General features: G+C 34.9%; 1 protein-coding gene across 4 annotated transcripts; it reads left to right on the top strand.

The window, feature by feature from the left end:
* Positions 1 to 22,213: 22,213 nt before the first annotated feature.
* LOC118059364 (12-oxophytodienoate reductase 1) lies at positions 22,214 to 24,921 on the top strand. Of its 4 annotated transcripts, none has more exons than XM_035072207.2 (5): positions 22,214 to 22,619; positions 23,170 to 23,310; positions 23,463 to 23,593; positions 23,812 to 23,973; positions 24,180 to 24,921. In XM_035072207.2, exons 1-5 carry the CDS (start codon positions 22,549 to 22,551, stop codon positions 24,770 to 24,772), a joined length of 1,098 nt encoding a protein of 365 aa, XP_034928098.1. In that variant the 5' UTR covers positions 22,214 to 22,548; the 3' UTR covers positions 24,773 to 24,921. The 4 variants fall into 4 exon arrangements, with proteins under 4 accessions (XP_034928098.1, XP_034928099.1, XP_073259981.1 ...); XM_035072208.2 differs by lacking the exon at positions 22,214 to 22,619 and adding an exon at positions 22,719 to 22,872; XM_073403880.1 differs by lacking the exon at positions 22,214 to 22,619 and adding an exon at positions 22,728 to 22,944.
* The last annotated feature ends 2,390 nt before the right edge of the window (positions 24,922 to 27,311 follow it).

Below are 27,311 nucleotides of genomic sequence, written 5' to 3'. Positions count from 1 at the left end.
TCGGTTATGGAGATTTATTTGCATAAAAAGTAACCAAGGAGGCCTTAGGTGGTGACAAGTCATGGAGATTTATTTGTACAGAGACAACCATAAAGATCTTTGTTGGTGATAGGTTGTAAAGATTCATTTCTCACGAGCTTATTTTGGTATTTTGTTCTAAGAGGATATCTCCCCCTGTCAAAAGTGCTTTTAAATAGAGAAGGTGTTGGTAGGGCATCTTTAATAGGAAAACCGTAACTTTTCCATGTTTTATTTTTTCAGAACACATGCCAAAGAAAGAAACAGGAGAAACCAATAATAAAAAAAAAGAATAGAAAACAATAAGGGTTAGTCTTTGTTCAAGTTTCCATAAACACTATTAATGAGGCTGTTATTTTAGGCCTCGATGACATTGACATGCTTTTTCTTAGTAGGTTGTTGGGCTTTGTCCTAGAAAGGCAATTCTAGGCTAGATAAAAAAGAGATAGACCAATCTTTGAGAAAAATAGGTTGATTACCAGCACGAGTAAAAGAGTTTAACGTGTTAGAGAAGATTATTGACGAGGCTTAACCTTCTAAGGGTAACTTACATACAAGTCCTCTACCTGAGTAAAAGACATTTTTAGAGAAGATTTTTCTCCTTTTTTGTAATGACAATGATCATTTTATAGTTGTAATTTGTATTATAGTATGGTTATATGTTGTTTTAAAGTTCCATTGCCATTTTCCTCCCTTTTCTAATGATTGGTTCAAGGTTTATACACTAATTTATTCCACTCTTTCTAAATGGAGAGGATGGTTAAAGGGAAGATAATATTTGTCCTATTTTTGGGGTAATTATGCAAGATAATAACCTTAATCTCGATAAGTTACAATATAATATATGAAAAGGTGTGACAAAAGGACTAGGCATGGACAAAGCGTTCCCTAACACTATAAAAATGCCTTTTCTTTAAGAGGTTCTTAAACATCTTATACCAAGTGGTAGTCATATAATGAGTTTGTATTTTTAGGCACGATGGTATACAAGGCTCATGCATGAAATTCTTATGCCTATAACTCCTAGAAAGTTGGGCTAGAAGTATCGTTGGAATGACATAAGTGGGCTAGATGACTTTGTGTGTAATTTTTCCTAGGATTAGGGAAAAAATATTCTCTGAACTTATTGAGCGAATAAGGTCAGCTTGAAGTCTGTGTATAAGGATAAGGGGTTCTTGTTTAGCCTAATGTCAGGTCTGTGAACTTAATGTTGTTAAGTCTCGGCTTATTAGAAGTATAATTGAAATTTTATTACAATCACATTATAACTTCTTTTTTTTTGGAAATTGTTAAGATTAATGTACAAGTTAACAAGAGGCATACCTTTTTTTTTTTTTGGGGGGGGGGGGGAGGAGGGAAACATAAAAGAAAAACCAATACAAAATAAGCAAAAAATTCAAGTAACTATAGGGAGGCTTATAAGACTGGAATATCCAGCAACCCTCACAAGCAAGCGTCCACTTGACTCATCTTAGCATAAGAGATAATAAGAGATAAGAAGGAATCGTAACCCCAATGGCTGGAATCCTTTTGAAGGACATAACTAATTTTCTTATAAACCCTAAATGTCACAAACTATAGCTGGGATTGTGCATTCATGTTCCATATAAGTTAGGTGTGTTTTGATGAGCTGGTATATGTCATTGTTGATAGTCTAAGGAGGTTGGAAGTGGTTGCTGAATATACAATTATTTCTTTCTTGGAATAGAAGGTAAATCGAGGTTGACAGAAGGAGCCAAGATGTCAAGTGATTGATGTCCTTCCTTTTTTGGTAAGTAGAGGCTACCCATGTGATGATAAGATCCCAAGGACTGGTTGGTCATTGCATATCTTCTTTGTTGCATATGGTCCCTATACACTGCTGGAGTAAAAGCAACAAAAGAACAAGTGGTTGTGAGACTTTTCATGCATACCATATAAGATGCATGTGGTGTTTTCTATAACCCTCGAGGTATGTAGTCTATCCATGGTATATAGTCATCCTAGTGAAGCAAGCCAAAGGATGAACGAATATTAGGGGATGTGACCTTTAAACCAAAGGATATGGTGCATGGGGTTTAGGGGTTTTGAGCAAGGTTGTTAAAATCGCGTTTTGACTCGTAAAATCGTACGATTTTACGAGTCAAAACATGCATTACGGGTTGAATCGCTTGAAAAAATCGAATATGGGTAAAATCGGGTTGAAATTGAGTAAAATCGCAAAAATCGGATGAAATCGCGCAAAATCGCGATTTCAGGACCGATTTTACGATTTTGACAAAATAAAGCCCCGAAACAAAATCCCCTCTCTTGGACAGCTGTCAGATGCCTATTGGATTATTCCTGCACAGTCACGAACTATTACCCCTCATTTTACACCCAAAAAAAGAAAGAAAGAAAAAGACTGAGAGAGACTAGCAGAAAAAGAGGGGCTTGATGAATTTACCGAGATCGGAGGATTCGAGGACTGAAGGTTTAAGATGAGAGTGGAACCAGCAGAGAGAGAATTTGGAGCATCGGCGATTCGGGCTCCCATTGATTAGAGTAAAAACAAAAAACCCCAAGATGATCAGACAGTGAGGAGAAGAGCAAAAGCTTCGTGGGCACGATTTGCTTTCCCTCGCGGCAATGGCCTGGTTGAGCCCTTGTTTGGGTCCACGACCAAGAGAACAGCAACACGACAGCGAAAAGCAGCAGAGCACGCCATTCTTCCAAGGGCTACAAGTCTTCACTGCTCATGGAAGCTTAAGCGGCTAAGTATAATTTGTTTGATTTCCCATTTCTGTAGCTGTCACTAAATTTTAATTCTGATTATGATGCTATAGATTGTGTAGAAGCCTTAACTTTCTTTGAAGATCAAAACCCATCAATCAATCAGCCTTTAGTTTTGTTATCTGGATTTTGATATCAATCCATCATGATGAGAGACGGCAAGTTAAAACAATCTTGCTATGTGCCTTCTTCATCAGCAGAAGTAATAGGGAACAACTTCGCTTGATGTTGTGCTGTGTTTGCGCAACAAAGTGCAGAGGGTCTTTTTACTCTCCTTTCTGGTTCAGTTTTCTGGTTTCAGAATTAATTGGATTGAATTAATAAGGTGAAAATTAGACTGAAAATTGTTGAATGTGACTGAATTTAATGCCATTTCAGTATTATAGAACTGAATTAATTAGATGAATTGTTATGTATGAATTTTTATTTAAAGCATGAATTTTTTTTATGTATTTTAAAATTCTTTACGATTTTACGATTTTACGATCCGTTTTTACGATCCGAGTTTGTAAACAGCTTTCCGTGCCGTGTTAAAATCGCGATTTTAACAACCTTGGTTTTGAGTGTTGGTGTGAACTGTAATTGCAATTAATTAGGAGATTTGTTAGGCATCCCAAATATGTGAAAATCTTGTAAATAAGGGAGATAAAGACAGCCTAGGATTGTACTGATCCTTCTTTCCTTTTATGCTCTCTTCTGATGTAAATATAAAGAAACAATATACAGAATAAAGAATACAATTGATTGTGGATAATTATCATGGTATCAGAGCAAGCCTATGATCTGGCTTCCTACCCTACACCCTAAAACACAATTGTTCTCTACCACGTAATTTATGGCAGACTCTGATACCATGATAATTATCCACAATCAATTGTATTCTTTATTTTGTATATTGTTTCTTTATATTTACATCAGAAGAGAGCATAAAAGGAAAGAAGGATCAATACAATTGATTGAGAGGTATTCTGAAGATCAAAATACCTATGGCAACACATCCCATCTCTCAAGTTCTATCGTTGAATTAACAACAAGGATGATTGAGGCATTGAATAGAACACAAACCTCGACCATCACTTTTGAACCCTCCACTACTCCTATAAGTATTAAGTTGGATGGCTCCAACTATGCACTTTGGTCCCAGGTTGTTAAGATGTATATCTCTGGCAAAGACAAGTTGGGGTATATTAAAGGTGACTTTCCCCAACCACCATTGACTGATCCCTCCTTTCACAAGCGGCGCACTGATAACGCTATTGTTAAAGGTTGGTTAATTACTTATATGGACCCCTCTTTGTTTGGCAATTTTATTCGCTTTCCTACAACAAAGGCATATGGGACTCCATTACAACTACCTTCTTTGATGGAAGTCATGCATCACAAGTGTCTGATCTTCGAAGACGTGTAACTTGTCTGAAGCAAGCCTCTAGCTCACTTGAAAAATATTACACTAAATTGCAGGGGTTATGGCATGAAATTGATTTCTGTCGGCCAAATCCCATGAAGTGCTTTATTAATATTTAGCACTAAAATAAGATCACCCAGGAAGATCGTATATATGTGTTCCTGGATGGCCTTGATGACCGACTAGACAAAATACGTGCAAATGTTTTACAGATGAAACCTTTTCCGTTAGTAGAGCAAGCATGTGCACATGTTAGATGAGAGGCTATACTATAACAAGTCATGACCAGTTATAATACTGATGGAATAACAGTTGTTGTCTTGGCCTCTAAAGGTCTCATGTTAATCAACTCTACTCTTAATAAAACAACCAAGACCTGAACCACCAATGATGCAAGAAAATGTTCCCACTGTGGCAACCAGATACACACATGTGAAAACTATTTCTAGTTACATGAATACCTAGATTAGCAGCATGATCTACAAGCCCATAAACATCGCGATGGAGCTAGTACTACTAGGAGTCCAGGCAAAGCTGCGGTTGCTGCTGCCGAGTCTCACCCTTCTCTCATACAACCAGTTCCAACATCCACTAAGGCCCCCTCAACTTAAAACTAAGGTAATTCTAGTCTTGCCCTACTTACCAACCACAGTGATGCGGCATGTAATAAATGGCTTCTCGACTTAGAGGCCACCGATCATATGACATTTGATGCCTTATAATTTCTCTCATACATCTTCCCTACGCCAAACCAACATCGCCAATGCAAATGGTGGTATTTCACTAGTCACTGGAGCATGCTTTGTGACTTTATCTTCATCCCTGCATATGGTCAACACTTTGTTTGTTCCATCATTATCACATAAACTGATGTTTATAGGCCAACTTACTATATACTTGAGGTGTGTTGTATTGATGTATTCAAACTTCTGTCTTGTTCAAGATATTCTTACCAAGGAGATAATTGGGTGTGATACTAAAAGGGGGGACTATATTATGTGGATGACCTCAATGTCAGTCAGGCACATCATATGCACCATCTATATATTTTTAAAGAGATACAAATCTGGTTATGGCATCATCGCTTAGGACACCCATCTTTTCATTACTTGAAGCATGTTCTTCCGGATTTATTTATGAATACTTAGATTTTTGATTTGAAGTGTGACACTTGTATTTTGGCTAAAAGCCACCGTGCTACTTACCCATTAAGCATGAATAAGAGTGACATCCATTTGCTTTAATACACTCTGATGTATAGGGACTCTCATCGGTTATGAATATGTCCGGCATTCATTGGTTTGTTATTTTTGTGGATGATTGTACTCGTATGAAATTGCTCTACTTGTTGAAACATAAAGATAAGGTTCTCGATATCTTCAAAACATTTCATGCGATGGTTTGTACCTACCTTAAGACTTATTTCAATCAACATGGTCTTATTCATGAAACTTCATGCTCACAAACACCCTAACAGAACGGTGTTGCAGAGAGAAAAAATAGACACATTCTTGAGACTACACATGCTCTGCTTTTTGGTGCTTATATGCCCCCAATGCTTTTGGAATTATGTAGTATTCACTGCAGTTCATCTTCTCAACCGAATGCCTTCTAAGGTATTATCCTTTAAGACTCCACTTCAATACCTTTCGACTCATGTGACACTCTCAGATGCATTAATGCTCCCTCATCGGGTTTTTGGTTGTGTTGTATATGTATACCTTCATAAGAACCAGTGCTCTAACCTTGATCCTTGTGTATGCCGGTATCTGTTTTTAGGCTATGGCATACATCAAAAAAGGTACCATTGTTATGACCCTATTGCATAAAGACTCTATGTGACTATGGATGTCCAATTCTTAGAGGCTAACATGTTTTATTCCCCTTTGGCATCTGTTTCCCCTCTTTAGGGGGAGACAAATAATGAAGAGGTGAATTGGTTCCAACAAAAGAAGCTTAACGAGTTTAATTGGCAGATTGATCATGAGAACCTACCACAAAATGTTGAGCTGCTTCACGAGAAGCCGAATGACAACCTTGGTGTTGTCCATTATAAAGCTGATATACAATCTAATGGACAGATTGATACCTATCCTAGCATAGAGCATGGAACATCTAAGACAGAACTTGCACCCCCCTATCTAAAGTGTTAGCCCAATTATGTCCTAAGAATACTCCTAAAGTAAGTACTCCCACAACACCTTTGCATACCAATACTGTAGATGTCTCTATGGGATATATCTTACCTCACAAGTATAATTGTGGCAAGCCACCTAATATATACTCTCCATAAATTGAAGACCGAAGGTCAAGGTATCCAATTGCCAACTATGTATCCACCAAGGGTCTCTCTGAACCCCTCGAGAAATTCACACAGGAACTTTCCATGTGTTAGATTTCTATTAGTGTTAATGAGGCATTTTCAGGTCTGAAATAGACCCAAGCGATAAAGGAAGAAATGGAGGCATTATTAAAGAATAATACATGGACTCTTGTCCTATTACCCGAAGGAAAAAGAATAGAGGGCTGCAGACGGGTGTTCTCTGTTAAACATAAAGCAGATGGATCTGTTAACCTACTTGTGCTCCCCTACTGCTGCTGTTGCACCACGTCTGTGATCCCTCTTGCAAATCACAGGTTCAATCTCATAAATTTTCCTCACTCAAGGATATGTTTTATAATAACTATATCAATAACCAATAAGTCTTTCTTTCAGTCATTTCTTAATATTTTATGTTTTTCTCATTTCACCTATTAATATTGTCATTCTTTGTTCAACCCTAGTTATCATTCCTTTTTTTATATTTGAACTGTTTTTGTTTAAATCCCAAATTGTCACTGTCTTGACATTGAACTGTTATTGTCTAACCTCTCCCTAGATTTTTAATTATATCTGGAGTTAAAGAACTTCGATTCAAGCGAGATTAGTCTCATTGGAAAGCGAAGACATAAGGCTACAAGTTGTCTGAGGAAAAAAGAACCCAGTTCTGCCTCTAAGACAGTCAAAATTTCTTATTAATAAACATTAGGACTGTTACTGTCTCGTTTTTGAACTATTACTATCTGATCTCTCCTTATATTTTTAACTATATCTGGAGTTATAGAACTCTGATTCAAGGAAGATTAGTCTTGTTGGAAAGCTAAGACATAAGGCTACAAGTTCTCTGAGGAAAGAAGAATCCAGTTCTGTCTTTAAAATAGTCAAAATTGCTCATCAATAATCATTTGAATTGTTACTGTCTTGTTTTTTAACTGCTACTGTCTAACCTCTCCTCAGATTTTTAACTATATCTAGAGTTATAGAAATCAAATTTATAATTTAACATCCAAGCATTAATTTATACTCGACTTTAAAACGACTCATATGACCATGTTTAGAATACCTTATCCGGTACAAATCAAGGTCTTGATCCCTCCTTTTCTTTTTAATAACAGCCGACCCTCCTCTCTTCTCTTCTTATTCAAATTTTTTTTCCTTGTTAATCCCTTACCCTCCAATGTTTATTCTACCTATAACCCTTAATCTTGGATGGGTTCTTGAAATTTTGGTGTTTCTCTCTTGATCTGTAAAAATGGATACAAAAACTCCCCCTTTTCTTTCTTCACGATAGTTGTAGATTTGTTTTTTTTTATTGTAAGAAAAGGAGTATTTATGCTCTATAATTATTCTTTTTTGCATTTAGGCCCCATTTTCTTTAAGTGTATTCGTTTTTCCCCCACTTCTTTTTAGTTTAGTTTATTTTTGTTAATTTAATCCAGCTTTGATTTTCTCGGGATTTACAAACTCTGACCACACTGTGTTCCTAAAGCATAAGTTGGGGAAGGTAATTGCATTGATAGTCTATGTAGATGACATAATTATAATAGGAAATGATGTAGAAGAAATGTCTCAGCTTTAGAAACAATTAGCAACTGAATTTCAGATGAAAAATCTAAGAGGACCAAAGTATTTTTTGGGAATTAAAGTTGCCAGGTCTAAGCAAGGTATATTTCTCTCTTAATGAAAGTACATATTATACCTGCTAGCAGAAGTAGGAATTCTGGAATGCAGACCTATAGACACCCATTGTTCAGAACCATAGACTTAGAGAATACCCAGACCAAGTACTAACAGACAAAAGGAGATATCAAAGGTTAGTTGTTAAACTCATTTACCTCTCTCACACTTGACCAGATATTGCATATTCGGTAAGTGTTGTGAGCCAATTCATGCACAATCCAAGCAAAAGTCACATGGAAGCAGTGACTTGAATACTCTAATACCTGAAGTCATCCCAGGCAAGGGGCTCATGTTCTCAAAACATGATAATCAGTTGAAGGTTGATGGATATACGAATGCAGATTGAGTAGGTAATATCACTAATAGAAAATCAACTTCAGGGTATTTTACAAGTGTAGAAGGAAATCTTGTAACCTAGAGAAGTAAGAAGCAAAAAGTTGTAGCATTGTCAAGTGTTGAAGCCGAGTTTAGAGGAATGTCTAAACATCTCTATGAACTCCTTTGGCTGAGAAAGCTATTTGCAGAGATTGGATTTGCCCTCACTTCTGAAATGGACCTCTTTTGCAATAATAAGGTAGCTATTTCAATTTCCCACAACCCTATCCAACATGACCATACTAAGGATGTGGAGGTAGACTGTCACTTCATCAAAGAAAATCTTAAAGCTAAGATAATTTGATTTCCATTTGTGAATGCAGTGTCTAGCAAGGACTTCGACAACTCGCTTAGCAAGTTGTGCATGCAAGATACCTATGCACCAACTTGAGGGAGAGTGTTGGCGTGAGCTGTAATTGTAATTAATTAGGAGATTTGTTAGGCAACCCAAATATGTGAAAATCCTGTAAATAAGGGAGATAAAGACAGTACTGAATTATGCTCTCTTCTGATGTAAATATAAAGTAGTATATAGAATAAAGAATACAATTGATTATGAATAATTATCATTGAGTTTCGAAGGAGCTCCCACACAAAGTCTATGGTGAAGGTTCCTGACTAGTGTCCTTTCCATATATAATGGTCTTCCATAAAGGGTCGCAATAGGAAGCTGATCAAGTTCCATATTTCTTGAAGGTTGACGTTGCTGCCCGAGAAGAACCATTGATCCCCATGTATGATGTCAGAGACTCTTGCATTCCAAGCAAGTCTTGTGGAATTGAGGGGTTTGTGGGGGAGAATATCCATTATTCTTTTGTCTTATGGGAGCAGCAATTATACCAGAGGAATGTTGAAGTCCCCCATTACCAATACATGAAAGAAAGAAACCTTGACACTATGCTCGGCTTTGAAGAATCTTCCTCCAGGACCAAGATGGATTGGAGGGCATGTTAATCTGTCAAATCAATCTCCCACAAAGCAAGACAATGTTCACCCTTGTTGTCTATATGGAATGCTTATCAACCAAGAGGTGTTAGATGTGTTTCATAGTTGCAACCTTGTTTCATATTTCCAACCATTTCATACCAAGGCCCCCCCTTTTTCAGGGGGTAATAGATTGCATGCCAAGTGATGCAACCATATTATTTGATAATTTCACCTATATTTAACTAGTGCTTTGACTATGTTTTATATATAAAATGCCTTGATATTCTTTGTTTTATGTTTTGAAGGCACTTTTGGATGAAAGATGCAAAAAGAAGTAAAGTGGAGGTAATTGGCAAATTTAACCTTCAGTCGATGTTTTGTGTAGAGCGTAAGCTCTTGAGGTCGAAATAAAGTGATTCTAGTGGCATTAAAAAGATAACATCCATACCTTTCTGGACATCGAAGACAAGAAAATAAAATAAGAAAAAGCATGGATATCGCAGCCTTTAAATTCAAATCTCGTAATCTGCCAATATTGACCTTTGGCTATTCCGACTTGAATATCTGTTACTTTTATATGAAAATGTGCAGCAATTGCCTTCATCTTCAATGTCTAATATGAGTGGGAGTCCTGACCACCGAAACTATCCTGTTCTGAATTCATATATTTAACCACCAATTTATCACCTCTCAATAACCTTTTGACGTCTTCTGACTCCCACATGCAAAATTTAATAAGGACCAACAACTCAATTATAATCCTTATCAAGACATCAATTCCTTCTTAGAATTTTATGGTGGTAATATTTAACACAACTTCAAGAATCAAGATAAACAATTATCTATATGCAATAAGAAATAAAAAATAGATGCTCAAAATAATTCTACTTACTACACCATCCATCAATTCACATCAATCTCTTAAGCTAACACCAACATAATTTGTATTCTTGCATATTTATAATTGAAAGAAATACGCTAATATGCTTAAGTTTTAGTTTCAGTTTCAACCCTTGTATTAGTCTCAAGATACTCATCTAAAATAATAATTTACTAAGGATTAGCATCAAATTTCTATTATCTCTTTTTTACTAAATTGTTCATAAGTCCACCGATTTGCACTATAACATTCTTACACCTCAAGTTTCCTTTTTTCATTTTTTTTTTTTATTTTTTTTTATAAACATTGACTTCAACATGCATTCACAACATAAGTAAGAATTTACATGGAAACACTTTCTGACAATCAATGCAAGCTATAATAATTTCTTCACATCATCATTACATAATTTAGCATTTCACATATATGCTCACAAGAATTTCAAAATGCACTTGTCTTATACAATAAATTTCAACATACATTTAAAATGTAAAATGATCAAACACCTATTCTTTTCAACATGTAAGCAATAAAGATCAAATTGGAGAAGTCCCCTCTTTATCCTCCTTTTTTGGCCGAAACTTACATGGCTTTGGAACCCAATTGTTATCATCAATTTCTCATAATTTCCAACATATTATATGTCAAATGGGCCTCTATTTCTCACCCCTATTCAGAAATTTTATTTTCCCAAAATTATGTATGAACCCTAGAAGTTAAAATTTGGGGTTCTTCCAAATTACTCACCAAAACCAACATAATAAAGAAAAGGCTTAAAGAATATGTCTCACTCTTTGAAGTTTATACCCAATTTGTAGTGTCCTTGAGAATATATTCTTCAAGCATGTTCTTCTTCTTTAAGAACCCATACCTAATCACTCAAGCTCCTTTCCTCTAAACAAGTTTTCCCTTCACAAATTTCAACCCAACACTTTTCTCCTTTAAAAATCACTCATAAAACTCTAACTCACTCTTTGGGAAGGTGTTTGTAAGATCTCAAAATGAAAGATTTCTTAAATAGTTCTCTCTCCCCATTTCTTTCTTTGGTCCAGCGTGAACCATAAAGAGGATTAGTGAAATTCTATCAATTTACAAAAATACCCTTAATGAGTCCATGTGTAAATTTCTGTATTTTGTTTTCTTACCATTGTCAGTGTTGCAATATCTTTCTAAACTTCGATTACTCTAAAATTTTAAACCAAGATAAAACAGTAATTCTAAAAAGTCTATAAAATTTCAACCCAATCTAATGGTTGGATTGGGAGATATAATTGATACTGTAAAACTGGACAGACAGTGTCTTTTACGTTAAAACCCAAATTTCATGCTTTAATTTATTCACTTAGAACATCATGAAATTTTTCATAAATTTTTATTCATTAAATTAAATATTACCCCATCCATCACTGATTTATCAAAAATAATCCTTTTATCCATTAAGACTCTTCTCCGGTTTTGTTAACATTACAAATTTTAATCCAAAATTCATAACCCTCATTTTGACTTCCACCATACCTTTAATTAAATTTATTTATGGAGATCATTATCTTCCTTACACATTACATTTATTATTATTTTTACTATTTTTTCATTTCTTTTCACATTGAGTCTCCATTACTTTTTCATATTGCCTTATGACTTGAGTTAAGATTTAAGTTTCTGTAAACCCTGAATCTTTGCTGAGTGTTTAAACTGATTGTGATTGGTACACGTGCCATCCCACTATCTGCTGGACCCCCATATTGCCTTTACGAGGGTGATAATTAGAACAACAAGAGGGGTCTTTTTAGAGACCAAGTAGTAAACCTACCTTATGTCTCACGTAAAGGAACTAGAACCTATCCTTAGGGTGTATGCTCCATAATATCTTTTGAATCAAAACAAGTCTAACCCCAATGCATCTTGAACTGCAGGACTTGTGAACGAAATGGCCACCATCGCTAAATTTTCCATCATAGAGTATGGGAAAAATTCTGAACTGTCACAATTGACTGAAGGAGGCTGCCATAGAAGCGATGCTAAGAAGATGTCACCAATCAAGAACATGAATTGCATTATGAATGAGGTGAACAAGTTAATGACTCATTTTCAGAATGTAGATAAAGATACTTTTTTTTAGGAAATATGGAAGTTTGGTGGAAATTTTAAGGGTAGAAGTTTTAAGCCCGCTATGCGAGCTTTAATTCATTTTTGGGATCCAAACTACTGGTGTTTTTCTTTTGGAAGCATAGACCTATGTCCCATTGTTGAGGAATATGGGATGTTGACTGAGTTTCCAAACAATCTGTATCGAATTTATTTGCTTTTGAGATCTGACAAGATCATCCCCGAATTGTCAGAACTGCTCAGAATTTCTAACTTGGAAAAGTTTTTGGAAAAGAATGCTACCAGTTTGAAATGAAGGATGCTAGAAATTGAATTGGAAAAGAAGTCAGGATTAGAAAAAGAGAGATTGATTGCCTTGGGCATATTTGGCCTTGTGTTGTTCCCAAGCCAAACGGGTGTAGTGAGTTTTGAGGCCGTTGCTGCTTATGTAGAGTATGAGAATACACAAATCAATCCAATGGCTGTTATTTTAGCCGAAATGATCTTGACACTTAACCATTGTAGGAGGACCGGAAAAGGGGCAATGAGATGCTACGTGAAATTGTTGTATATCTGGATGAAACAAAAAAGCCTGTCTTTAATAATTTTCGGTGGTTCACCCAAAGACCCTTGAAGTTAGTAGAAGAAAAAGAATGGGGAGATCTAGACAACCAAGGTTGGGTTGACAAATTAGAAGGTTTGCCTAATAGTGATTTTAAGTGGAGAGCCCCATGGGTAACAACAGTGAAAGTCCTAATGAGTTGTGGACAAAGATGTTAGGTACCATTAGTAGGGATTACAGGTTATGTGAGTTATGCTCCTACCCTAGTGGTAAGGCAATTTGGGGGCATGTAGTTTGTTCCAAGGACTATGGGAATTGCTCAATTATTTGGTTTGTTCAAAGATCACATTGCAGAAGAGGTTTTGGAGATCGTCAAACAAGATTGGAAGCATCTGGTTTTGGTTGAGATAGAAGGTTTAAAAAATCCAAATGCAAGTGAAGGATATGCAAAATGGAGAGACTTAGCTGCTTCAGCCATGCCTTGTGTAGGAGCCAAATCTCCCCAAGCTATAGAAGAGCCTATTAAGAGAAAAAGGGTAAACAATAAAGATGAGTTGAGAAGAAAAATGGAAAAACTTCAGATAAAGTTGAGCAAAAGCAGAAAAGATAAAGCAATGTTAGAAGAAATGATGCTGGAAGAGGATAAAAGGAGAGCATTTCTAGATGAGAAAATACAGTCTAGAGATGCGAGAATAACAAAGCATGAGTTAAAGCTAGGTGAAGAGATGATTGCTAGGAAAGAAAGTGAGAAGGAGCTAGGAGGAATGAGTTTGGATTGGATGCAAAGTTTATTTGAACTTGAAGTAATGGAGATTGACTTTAATGATTTCCAAGAAGTGTAGAATATTACCAAGAAAAATTTGCACAGGTGCAGTTCAAACTGATGGATAGGATTGGGAAGTATGAGGATTTAAACAAGAAATATGTGGAGTTGGAAAGCCGGTCGACGGGGATTGCAAAAGAAGAAAGTAAAAGGAGAGGTTTTGAGGATGTCGAAGCAGAGTTAGCGGTTAAAAAGAATGAGATAAAAGTTATGAGGATAAAACTTGAAAAAGAACATGAAAAGGTGAAGTATTTAGACGAGAAGCTAGTAGCAATGGAAAAACATAAGGATCAAATCGACGCCAACAACATTGCTTTGAACAGAACCAATATGTTGCTCATAGAAAAGATGACCAAGATAAATGAGCAAATGGATGAAGCTGCTGTATATGCTTGAATTATTAGAATCAATGTGTGGAATGTGGGAGAGGACATCATTCGCTATCACCGAAGCCTAGCTGAAACCGATGCCTTTCTAGGGAAGATTGAGAACCGCGGCTTTGCCTTCTTACCTTTGGCTAGAGAGTTTGTGGAGGAAAGGGATTAACATGTTGTATTTCCTTTTTTATTTATAAATGTAATAAACTTATCAAGCATTAATGAAAAGGGCGTTGACCCATCTTCTTATGCAAAATCTGTCTCTTGGTGAATATGATTCAAGCAAACGACTCGAAAGGCAGTACTCCTATCAAAGCAATGTGACAAGAGAACCTATGTTTATAATGTGGTGGCTATTATTCATTCATGAAGGGTATGATAAGTGGATTGCACTAGAAGAGAGGTTAAGGGCAGTTGAAGGAAATGATTTATTTGACCTGGTTAGGACCGCTGAAGTATGTTTGGTGCCTAACATTGTTATTCCAAAGAAGTTCAGAGTGCCAGAGTTTGTTAAGTATACCGGGATGGAATGCCTAAAGACCCATCTTCATTCCTACTATAACAAAATGGCAGAAGTTATCCATGATGATAAAATGTTAATTTACTTCTTCTAGGATAGCCTGACAGGATCGGCCCTCAGTTGGTATATGAGGCTGGACAACATTAGGATAAAGAATTGGATGGACTTGGCAGATGCTTTCTTAAAGCAATACAAGTTTAATCTTAAGATTGCTCCTGATAGGACCAATATGATTACCATGTAGAAAGGAACTCAGAGTCCGTGAGGGTTTATGCTCAAAGGTGGTATAACCAAGCTATCAATGTACAACCTCCACTAATAGAGACGGAGATGGTGACACTGTTTGCTAATACTTTTAGGGCTCCATACCAAACACCTTATGGGTAGTCACCCCGTGCATGTTGGTATATGGAATGGAGGCGGTGATGCCTTTAGAAGTGGAAATCCCATCATTGAGGGTACTGTTAGACTCTAACCTGGAAGAGGTAGAATGGGAAAAGGTTAGATATGAACAGCTATACCTGATCAGTGAAAAGAGGATAGCCGCAATTTTTCATCATCAACTCTACCAAAAAAGGATGGCCAAATCATATGACAAGAAGGTTCAACCTCGAGGATTCCACAAAGGAGATCTTGTACTAAAGAAAATATTATCTTTACCTGGAGAAGATTAGAGTAAATAGGCACCTAACTATGAGGGGCCTTACGTGGTGAAGAAAGCATTCTCGGGAGGAGCTTTGTTGTTATCTAAAATGGATGGAGAAGATCTAGTTAGGCTCGTGAATTCTGACTCTGTAAGGAAATATTACACTTGATGTATTTTGTAATTTCCCAATCAATAAAATAAAGTTTGCCATGAATTATCTATTTAAAAAACCTTTTTTTATTCATAAAGCGCATGATCTCATAGCATTTAAAATATTTTACTTAAATAAACTCTTTTCTTACGCATGACTAAGGAAACGACTCAATCAATTAGAGGGAACCAAACCAATTTTAAAACTAACAGGTATTACACACCACACTGAGGCAAGAAAAATGCACATAGAGATCCATAGTGAACCAAAGCCCAAAAAGGTATTATCATAAAAACTTTTGAAATTTTTTATGAGAATTGCTAATTGCATTGAAGGTTGTAATTTTCATGAACAAAACCAAAACTTTTAAGTTTTCCTTTTAAAATAATAATAAATGACAATACTCAATGGAGCAAGAAAGGGCCCTATAAGGAACCAGAGATCTCTTCACCAAGAGGATATGAAGTATAGTGTGTGGAGCATATTCCAGTTCAAGAGAAAAGGTTGGACAAATAAATGGAAATAAGAGCTCGAAGAAGTTTACAACGAAAGGGGGACCTATGTTTCCAAAGATAGGTAACAAAAACATGCATGCTATATTGTCATAACACTAACTTGACAGGAAAGGTGGGATGAAAGCCAAATTAGTTCCAAGTTTTTGGGAATCACTAAGAGACAAAATCTCAAGTCAACGTAGCTACGGAAAAGACTATGAATTATGAACCAGCACTGTTTCATTTCCTCGAGGTAAAATGTTTCTTTTTGAAGTTTGAGATGGGCAGGTCACCCGATATTTAGACCATTCTAGAAAAGCGTGGAGTTTTCTAAGAATTTTAAGATAGGACGGTCATCCAATATTAAGACCATTTCCTAGAAAAAGCATGGAGTTGTTCTAATAATAATAATAATAATAATAATAATAATAATAATAATAATAATAATAATAATGGGCAGGTCTCTAGATAGTGAGACCCCTTTCTAAAATCTTTTGCTCTTACATCTGGGTAGGTCACCCATTATAATGAGACCATCACCTTCCACTTGGGTAGGTCACCCATCATAATGAGACCATCCTTTTTTTTTTTCTTCTGGGTAGGTCACCCATTAAAATGAAACCATTCTCCATTTTAGTTTTTACTTGGGTAGGTTACCCATTATAATGAGGCCATTCTCCCCCTAGGTAGGTCACCCATAAGAATGAGATCACTCTTCCCTTTTTTCACTTGGGTAAGTCACCCATCACAATGAGACTATTTTTTTTCTAGGTAGGTCACCCATTACAATGAGACCATTCTCCATTTTTTTTTTCCTAGGTAGGTCACCCATTATAATGAGGTCATTCTTCCCATTGGGTAGGTCACCCATAAGAATGAGGCCACTCTTCCTTTTTTCCACTTGAGTAGGTCACCCATCACAATGAGATCATCTTTTTTTTTCTGGGTAGGTCACCCATAAGAATGAGACTATTCTCCATTTTTTTTACTTGGGTAGGTCATTCATTATAATGAGGCCATTCTTCCTCCTGGGTAGGTCACCCATCACAATAAGACCCCTCTTCCCTTTTCCCACGTAGGTGGTCGCCCCTGAAAATAGATAAAATTAAGTATGTGTGGGCAGGTCACCCCTGAAAATAAATCAATTTCCTGCAAAAATAAATAAATAAATAAATAAAATTTAAAATAATAATAAAATAATAAAAATGAAATCCTTAGATGAGTAGATCACTTAAGAAGCCAAGAAGACTTTTTGTTTCTTTACAAAGCTTACTATGCAAAACATTGAGGAGTTTTGCTTTGTAAGCATTGTAAAGAGGGGGCATCTGTTGTTACTCATTTTTGGACCCCACGTGCTAGAGATGGTGTATACCTCGTTCAAACTGAGTGTAGGAGTTTAGCTCATGTTCGCCAGAAAAATTGACAAAAAAAACAGAGAGAAAGAAATATATTTTTTTTTCGAAACCTTGTTTGAGTTATTTTCTGCTCTTTTTATCCTTACCCTTTTGCTACAAAAATCGTCAAGTTTTCTTAGGTTGAGCTACAAAAATCATCAAGTTTTCTTAGGTTGATCATGAGTGTTCATGATGTTAATTTCATTCCTTCTTTATCTGGTCTTTAAAGTTGAATAAATCCCTCAGAATTTGCATTAAAAAAAATGGTTTTGCTGCTATCATAATTTTTTTGTTCCAACTTAAGCTCTGATTCTAACTCGATTTCGTATGATATCTAACCATCCTAGGTATATTCTGTCACTCATGCCATGTTGAAAAATGGACATACACCTTTATTAGGTCTTAGGGATCATTGTTTTTAGGGAAGATACTCAATCAGATTTGGATGCTCAGCATTGTCAGATCAAGAACCTTTTTGACCAACTAGATTACTGCCAGTTTTTGTTCTCTAAAATGATTTCATCTCACTTCGAATCCTTCATGAAAGTTGTAGTCCTAGACGCATAGATGAATTTGAGCTTTTGAATCACTTGATTTCGATATCAGAGGCTCAAGATATTCCCGTTTGAATATCTAACGTGAAGGCAGAAAATTCTGCCGCGAGAAGGATATTTACCCGAATCTGCACCAAAAAAACTCTATTTTTGGCCTAGTTTTTGTGATTTTTGTTCTTAGTTCATACTCTTAGTCATATCAGGATTCTCGACATTTGTTAGTTTTTGAGTTAGACCCAGAAATCTCTTCGACCCAAATTACTACTAGATTCTATTCTATAAAAAGATTTTTATCTCACTTCGACTCCTTCATCAAAGTTGTAGTCCTAGATGCATAGATGAATTTGAGCTTTTGAATCACTTGATTTCAATATCAGAGGCTCAAGATATTCCTGTTTGAATATCAAACATGAAGGCAGAAAATTTTGCCGCGAGAAGGATATCAACCCGAGTATGCACTAAAAAAACTATATTTTTAGCCTAGTTTTTGTGATTTTTGTTTTCAGTTCATATTATCAGTCATATCAGGATTCTCGACATTCATCAGTTTTTGAGTTAGACCTGAAGATCCCTTTTGACTAACCAAATTACTACTAGATTCTGTTATGTAAAAAGATTTTTATCTCACTTCGATTCCTTCATCAAAGTTGTAATCCTAGACGCGTAGATGAATTTGAGCTTTCGAATCACTTTATTTTGATATCAGAGGCTCAACATATTCTCATTTGAATATCTAACGTGACGGTAGAGAATTCTGCCATGAGAAGGATATTGACTTGAGTCTGCACTAAAAAAACTCTATTTTTGGCCTAGTTTTTGTGATTTTTGTTCTTAGGTCATACTCTCAGTCATATTAGAATTCTCGGCATTCGTCAATTTTTAAGTCATACCCGGAGATCCTTTTTAACCAACTAGATTATTGTCAGATTCTGTTATCTAAACCGATTTTATCTCACTTCGACTCTTTCATCAAAGTTGTAGTCCTAGACACGTAGATGAATTTGGGCTTTTGAATCGCTTGATTTCGACATCAAAAGCTCAAGATATTCCTGTTTGAATATCTAACGTGAAAGCAGAGAATTCTGCAGTGAGAAGGATTTAGCCCAAGTTTGCGGGACTAATTCGAAGGATTTTTTTAGGACCAAGGATTGAATCGAAAAGTGCTAAAATGAGGGATTGAATTGAAGAAGGATATTGAAAGCTGAAGAAGAGGGTTGGATCATCATAAATGATAGGGTTTTTACCACACCAAATAAGAAAAATAAGACTTTGCAGCTACACCCTCCATCTGATTTCTTTCCTTTTTTCCTTTCTCATCATGCTTGATTTTTGGAGCTGAAGACCACATTTTTGTTGCCTCATTTCAAAGGGAGCAGCTAGCCCTATGGAAGGAAAGAAAAGAGCCACACCATCCTCTAAAACTAGAAAGAAATCAAATGTAAAGCACCAACACAAAATCAAAATATTGCAATTTTCTTTTCGCATTTTTTTACTACAAATCAGTAGGGATTTGCATCCTAAAATTAATACATTGAATCCTTCCTAAATATAGATATGTTAGACTATATATAAGCCCCTTTAATGACCTAGGAGGAGGCAGGAAAAGAGAGGAAAGAATAGAGGAAAAAGAGCAACAAAGGAGAGTAGAAAAATAAGAGAAAAAACAAAGAGAAAAGAAAGAAAAACGAACACAGCAAAAGAAAGAAGAAAAACACAAGAGGCAGGGAGTTAGTAAAAAACGCAGGTAACAGGGGAACATAGGGGTTTCTTTCTTTGATCCATAGAGCCTTTGGTTCCCATACATCCTTTCGTCACTGTGAAAGAAACAAAAGAGAGGAGAAAGGAGAGGCAGGTGATGGGGAAACCAATAAAAGCAAGAGAAGAGGAACGTTCAATTCACCAGCACATCAGCTTTAATATCCTTGTTTCTTCCGTCATTTATCAGTAGCTAAGGAGGCACACGTGAGTTGTCTTTCGGTCTCTGGTTATTATTAGCTGCAAAAGGACCTGTAGGAAAATATTTAAAACAGACAAACACTGGATCAACCATCATGTCTCTGGTTATTATTTTTCACCCCGCAGCATGCATTTTTCTGTTTTGAGTTTGCACTGTTCAAGTGAATCAATTCACTTGAACAATATTCATCAACCTTCTTTGAATTATAATGTTGCGCCTTTTTTTTTTCTTTTGTGTCCAGCTAGGTCACTTGCCCAAGCAAGTGACCCAGCCGGACTTATATATATATATATATATATATATATATATATATATATAGAGAGAGAGAGAGAGAGAGAGAGAGAGAGATTTATTTTCTAGAATATTTATTTTAAAGTTTTTTTGTTAAAAAAAATATATCAATCTCATATTTAGAATATCCAGTTTTCGACGCAACTACGGCAAATATACATATATATCAAAAAATGTCTTCTTGTGTGTTGCATACGGCCAATACCCTAACATGTTTTGAATTCTTTTTTTTATATAAAAAATATTTGAAGTTTCGAAAAAAAAAATTTCGCTTGGATTTCTTAAACACAACAAAAAATTGTTTTTTTGCATTTCTAGATTTTACAACATGTTTGTAAAACTCTAAAGGGTATTGGCCAATATTCTAAAAAATATAAAAATCTTATTTTGGGGGGAATTCATTTATTATTCACCGCTAATGTTTGGATAAAGAAATCCTTAAAGAACGAATATCCAAAATATTATTGGGAATAATAAATCTGCTCGCATCCTTGAAGGAAGCCTTGATTATGATCGAGGACATTTCAAAAAAAATTTACTGCATAGTTTACAAGCCGTGAGAGTATAAAACACTATAAAAAATTAGGTTTTTTTAAAAGCACCCTAGATTTCTAAATTTTTGTCCCTCTTCCTTGCGATTTATGAGTTGCAAACTCTTAAAATACTAAAAGGAAAATGAGCTTTTAAAGCACATGGAATCTCCTTGGATTTTTATTTTAATAAATTTAATTTGAATCAAACCTAGAAAAACTGATGCGATTAGAAAACACCAAACACCATAGCAATTATAGAGCAAATCAACCAAGCAGCTTACCTTAGGTAGAGCGTACTAGGGGTGCTAATACATTCCTTTTACGCAACTAGTCTCTTACCTTAGAATCTCTGAAAGACTAGTTAGGGTTCCTAGTGATCAAAATACTAGGTGGCAACTCCTTTTTAAACAAATAAACCCGAAATCAATCGAGGGCCGCCGCGAGGGTGGGACACACGTGAACAAAAAGAAAAGATACATCAATCTCTATGCATACTCGAGCATACTCCAACCTTTTGCATCTGTAGGTTTGCTCATCACAAAATAAAGGTCTGTCGACCATACTTGCTACTAGGCTTAGGCCTTGCTTGGACCACAAACCATGGATACAGATCCATACTAGAAGAGTTGAGATCTTGTTCTTATCAAAGTAGAAATGGGGGTGCCATTGCTATAAGATGATGGTTTTACCTCCGAACATCCATGACCTTTCTCTAAAACTGCCTGCATTTTTTCTTTTGATTTGAAACGAAAGATCATGAAGCCATTGGAGGTGGTCATGACATCATCTAAACCATACTACCTCCAAACTCTGGAAGCTATGGTATTAACTATATGGTACGGCATTTTGAATTTGAGAAAGAAACCTACCATACATTTATGCCACTATTCTGTATTCTCCAACATTTCTTTTAAGATCTGTAGTCGAATACCAGGTGATTGTCTTGGAAGGGGGTCTAGAGAAAACCTAATACTGGAGTTTGTAACTTTAACTCTGTTAAGCCAGGTGTTGGGTGGGGTGGTTTGTAAGGATTGGTTGTTGTTTTTCTTCATGGTTGACAAGGAGGGTCAACAAATCATAGTTGAGGTTGAGTTGATGTGAGAGAGTGACTTGAAAAGGTGTCTCTTCTACAGCTTCAATCTTAAATTAAGAGGTGTGGCACTCATCCAACATATCATCCACGTCTCAAACTGAGAACTTTAATTATGAACGAAACAAATATTATAGGGACTCAATAAATCAAATGAATAGTAAAAGAACTAAATTGATCAAATGATACAGTTCTAGGGGCATAGATGTAACTAGACCAGTTGTCTGCATTAACTAGTAGGGTTTAATAAAATTTGGGTTTTTGATTTAGCTAATCCCTTGAAGAAGCCCCAAGGCATAGGATATAAAAGATCGCAAAACAAGTATGGTAAGTCATGAAGGAGATGGTCGGGAAAGACGATAATGCCCATGGAGGAGATTGTTGATGAAGACAAAAACCAGATTGAAAAGGACGGCATTTGTTGAGAGTTTTGGCAAGTTTAAGGTCAAATCAACGGTTTTGACGAATTTAATCAAATTCATTTATTAGATTCACATGTTGAATGTATTTAGTAATGTTTCATACGGTTTTATATTTTTACAATTTATTAAAAAACATGTATTAATTAACAAAAAAAAAAAAAACTAGAAGAAGAGGGATTGTCCTATAATACTTTCTCATCATAAAATACTATTTACTAGAATATTTTTTTTAAAATTGTTTTTCATAACAAGGACAATTAATATGAAAAACAATTAATCAACTGCTAGAAAGAATGGATGCTGTGACTCCCACGATGCCTCTTCTCACCCCATACAAGATGGGCAGGTTTAATCTTTCTCACAGGTACTTGATTACTCACGTACGTTATCTCCCTTATCCAGGTTTAATCTTTCTCACAGGTACTTGATTACTCACGTTATCTCCCTTATCTTTAATGTACAGTATGATTTCGTGTATATCCATTTCCTTGATTTTGCATGGTTTGATGTAGATGACACGCTGTCATCTCAGTTTGCTTCTCTGTTTTCAGCAGAAAAATGATGCTTCTGTATTCAGAATTCTTCTGTGAAGTCTTGTTGATCTTTAAAATCGATATGTATGACACGAAGAAATTAGAATATGACCTTTCCTTTTTCTTTCTTGATTTTTCTGTTCCATTTAATATGTTGTAAGATCATCCAAAACTTTTTGGCTTTTGGGTCAAGCTTTAGTTAATTTACCCTTATCATAGTTGTTTGTTCTTTGATTTCCTGGTTTTCATCACCAACTCATGGCCGGGAAATATAATCATGCAAATTCCCAGGTTAAATAAATAGTTAATGCAGTGGATATACTGCTTTCTTTGAATATCATTTTAATTATAACTACTTTGGTGATTTCATGTTTTTTTCAGAATTGTCCTGGCACCATTGACGAGACAGAGATCTTACGATAATGTTCCTCAGCCGCATGCCGTCCTATACTACACCCAGAGAGCCACAAAGGGGGGTCTTCTCATATCTGAAGCCACTGGAGTTTCTGACACAGCACAAGGGTAATTTCATCAGCCATGCCTCATGCCATACTCAATCTAGCTGGCGACTTTTTGTTGCGATTACTGGAACAGAGCAACGTAAATTCAATATTTGATTTTGTTACACTGACACTTCAGTGTGTTCATAATCTTACACATGAATATATATATAGGGACCTACATACTCCAGGTATTTGGACCAGAGAGCAAGTCGAAGCCTGGAAACCCATTGTGGATGCTGCCCATGCCAAAGGAAGTATGTTCTTCTGTCAAATTTGGCATGCTGGGAGGGTGTCAAAAAGCGGTGAGTTATTGCCTTTAATCTCATTGATGCATAAATTTTAATTCTGTTCCTAGTATGTTAAAGTTCTGTTTCCAGTATCTGTAACAATGATTAATGCTGCTTTTTGTTCATGGGCCATACTTTCTTGTCAGTTAACATGATTAGCAAAGTCATTTTCAAAAAATGAAAAAGATTAATATGGTTACTAATTAATTTTTCTATATTATTGGCATTTGCAGTTTTCCAGCCAGATGGGCGAGCTCCAGTCTCTTCTACAGACAAGCCAATATCTTCTCAACGTCAAGGCACGGAGTTCACACCTCCGAGGCGTCTAAGGACAGATGAAATCCCTCAAATAGTTAATGATTTCAGAATTGCTGCGAGGAACGCAATAGAAGCTGGTAAACTTTCTTTCCCTGAATTTTCTTACAGGATTTTAACAAGCTGAACAATACGTGATTGCACAACATTTTAGAAACTTTAGCTTCATCCCACCCGAAACAAAAATGTGAAGTTTTTGTGTTGGAAATGAATTTAGAACATCTGCAAATGGGGTTTCATAAATAATATACACAATCACTTAAAGCTTGTTCTGCGCTTTTTATAGGTTTTGATGGAGTTGAGATCCATGGGGCTCACGGATATCTAATTGACCAGTTTATGAAAGATCAAGTAAACAACAGAACAGACCAATATGGTGGATCACTAGAGAACCGCTGCCGATTCCCTTTGGAAATAGTTGAGGCTATAGCGAATGAGATAGGATCAGATAAAGTTGGAATAAGACTATCTCCTCATGTAAACTATATGGAATCAGGAGACTCAGATCCTGAAGCACTAGGGCTCCACATGGTTAAATCCTTGAATAAATACGGTGTTGCTTACTGCCACATGGTTGAGCCAAGAATGAAGATAGGCGCAGAGAATTCAAAATTCTCTGAAAGTCTGCTGCCTATGAGGAAGGCTTTCAACAATGCATTCATTGTTGCTGGTGGTTATGACAGGGAAGATGGAAACAAAGCTCTTGAAGAGAACCGTGCAGACCTTGTCGCTTATGGTCGCTTGTTCTTGGCAAATCCAGATTTGCCGAGGAGATTTGAACTTGATGCTCCTCTCAACAAGTACAACAGAGAAACATTTTATACACATGATCCTGTTGTTGGTTACACTGATTATCCTTTCCTTGAAGACTCTGCGTAGGGTTTAGAGTCACCATAGTTGAAACTTGTTTTCTCTGAGTACTTTTGTTGTTGCCTTCTAATTGCTTTCAATTATTGTTTCTATGAGTTTAAATGTTTTGTAAACCATTAAAATAGTTATAATTCAATAATAAAAGCAGATTCTAGATATTTGTAAGAGAGATAAAAATTTAAGTTGCAAAGAAAAAATTGTATTTTTTATCCAAATTTTCCTTTTTGATTCATGTATTTTTTTTTTTTTGACAAAAATATATCTTTTTTTATTAGTAATATGTTTTTATATATAAAAATTAAAGGAAATTAAAATTAAAATCTTAATAACTTAAATTAAGAAAAAAATGTATCTTTTCAATCAAAACTCTTTCTATATTCATGTATTTGTTTTTTTTTTAAATGATTTTTTTATTAGAGGTATAGGTTTTTTTTAAAAAAAACAATTATCATATTTCATAAAAAAAAAAAAAAAAACCAAAAACAGTTATGACTCAATAATTTTTATACTTGTATAAAACAAATAGAGTATTTAATGTGATGAAATTATATAAAATATTTAAAATAAAAAATAAATATTTTATTTCCTTTAAATATTCATGAGTATATTAAAAAAATAATTTAATTTATATTACCATAAAAGATCTAATAGTTAGATAATTTTTTAAATACAATTTTAATAATTTTATTTATAGTGAACTTTATGCTAAATTAAAATAAATAATTAAAAGAACCATTTAAAATTAGAAACTTGGGCTTAGAAGGACAAATCCACACGACTAGCCTAAAATAAAAAAAAAAAAAGGTATAGGTTGTCTTTAATTTCTGAATTTCTTTTAAACATGAAAACAATGTTGTTGGGGTTTTCTTTAAAAAAAATAGAATGAATAACGCATCATATAATTAGACAAACAATGTATCGTCAACTATTTACTTTTACATTACCTTCAATGATAGGAAAATTAAGATTTAAGTTTTTAGATTTCAAAAATCCAATTTTAAATTTATTTTAACATGAAAAAAAAAACCCATTTTCAACCTTAAAATACCCTTTAATCAATTTATAATTAAAAATCAAAGCAAATAAAAAACTTTTTTTTATGAGCATCAATATACTTTTTATAATTTATTTAATGTAGAAAACAACTTGCATCGAATTTTTCTCTTCAAAGTAAAACCATTTACATTAAAGATAAACCTTATTAGCAACTAGAATGTGAGTAGCTGAAAAGTTTTTCTCTTCACTCTTTTATTAAGTGACTCTTTCTCTCATATTTTAACATTTAGGGATTAAAATATATAAAAAATAAAGTTTCAAGACCAAGATCAAACTCTTGAAACTAAATGAACTAAACAAATGAAAAAGAAATTCAGCGATACTCGCTTAACAATTGCAACTTGGATTAAAGGGAGAAATTGACATTGCAATTGAATCTTAGGTTATAATAGTTTAACAATTTTGTTTCATCTAATAAAAATGAGACCTTTAAAAATTAATGGAAAATATAAAACATGGAGTTTCAACCTAGTTAAGAAAACCTAGTTATACTTAAAGGAAGATAAAAATTACCCTTATCACATCCTTTCTGAGAAAATATTTCATGAACTATATGTTTCTCCTATATTAATTTTACATATCATTTACTGTCTAAATTATATTCTCAGCCTTTTCGCAAATCATTTAGTTTTAATAATGCTCATAAAGTTAATAACGGATCATAAATCATGAGTCTCGCAACTTGATGATTTATTTTGGTTTTATATTTCTTGACTTTTTTATCGTCATTATTTATTATTTATTTTATTACAAAACAAAGTTGAAAAAAATAGCATGCTTGTTCCGCATCGGACCCTACTCAAAGGATACTTGTGGACTTACTATTGACCTTGTTATTGGTTTAAAACATCATGCTAGGCCCATGTTGATCCTTAAAACTTGAAGACATGGCAACCTAACCATTAAAATTCAAATTTAAGCTTAAGAAAAACTTAATGTTAACTCGACCAAAACTCATCAACCCATTATTAAACTTGTATTTAAGGTTAAAAATATCGTGTTAGGTCTATGTCAATCTCTAAAAACTAGAAGACATGTCGATCTGGTTGTGAGGACCCAAATTTCATTAAAAAAAAAAAAACATGACTTTACCCATCAACATTATTTTTAATTTTTTAACAAATATTTATATGCTCATATATATGTAAAAAGAAAAAGATGCAATTTTATAAAATTAAATAACATCAACATGAAAAAAAATCAAATCAAATCAAAATAAAATAAAAATGCATTGATGAATAGTGACCATGCATGAATAGCAACATATGTATTATTTGCATTTGTGAATAGTAAACAAGGAGGAAGAAATGAGAAAGAAAAAGAACTTGACTTACCTTGAGGCTTGTTCTAAATGAGGAAGGACTTGCTTTGGTGACAATGACAATGGTGTGTCGGCAATGGTATGGTTCTCGAGTGGTTTTCTTCTCATTCTTTCCCTTTTGCTACTAGTCGGTTCAGAGCACCTTTATTTATCTATATTCTCAATCTAAAA

Source organism: Populus alba, chromosome 13 (assembly GCF_005239225.2).
Source record: "Populus alba chromosome 13, ASM523922v2, whole genome shotgun sequence".
Lineage (NCBI taxonomy): Eukaryota > Viridiplantae > Streptophyta > Magnoliopsida > Malpighiales > Salicaceae > Populus > Populus alba.
This window is presented reverse-complemented; position numbering and strand designations above follow the sequence as displayed.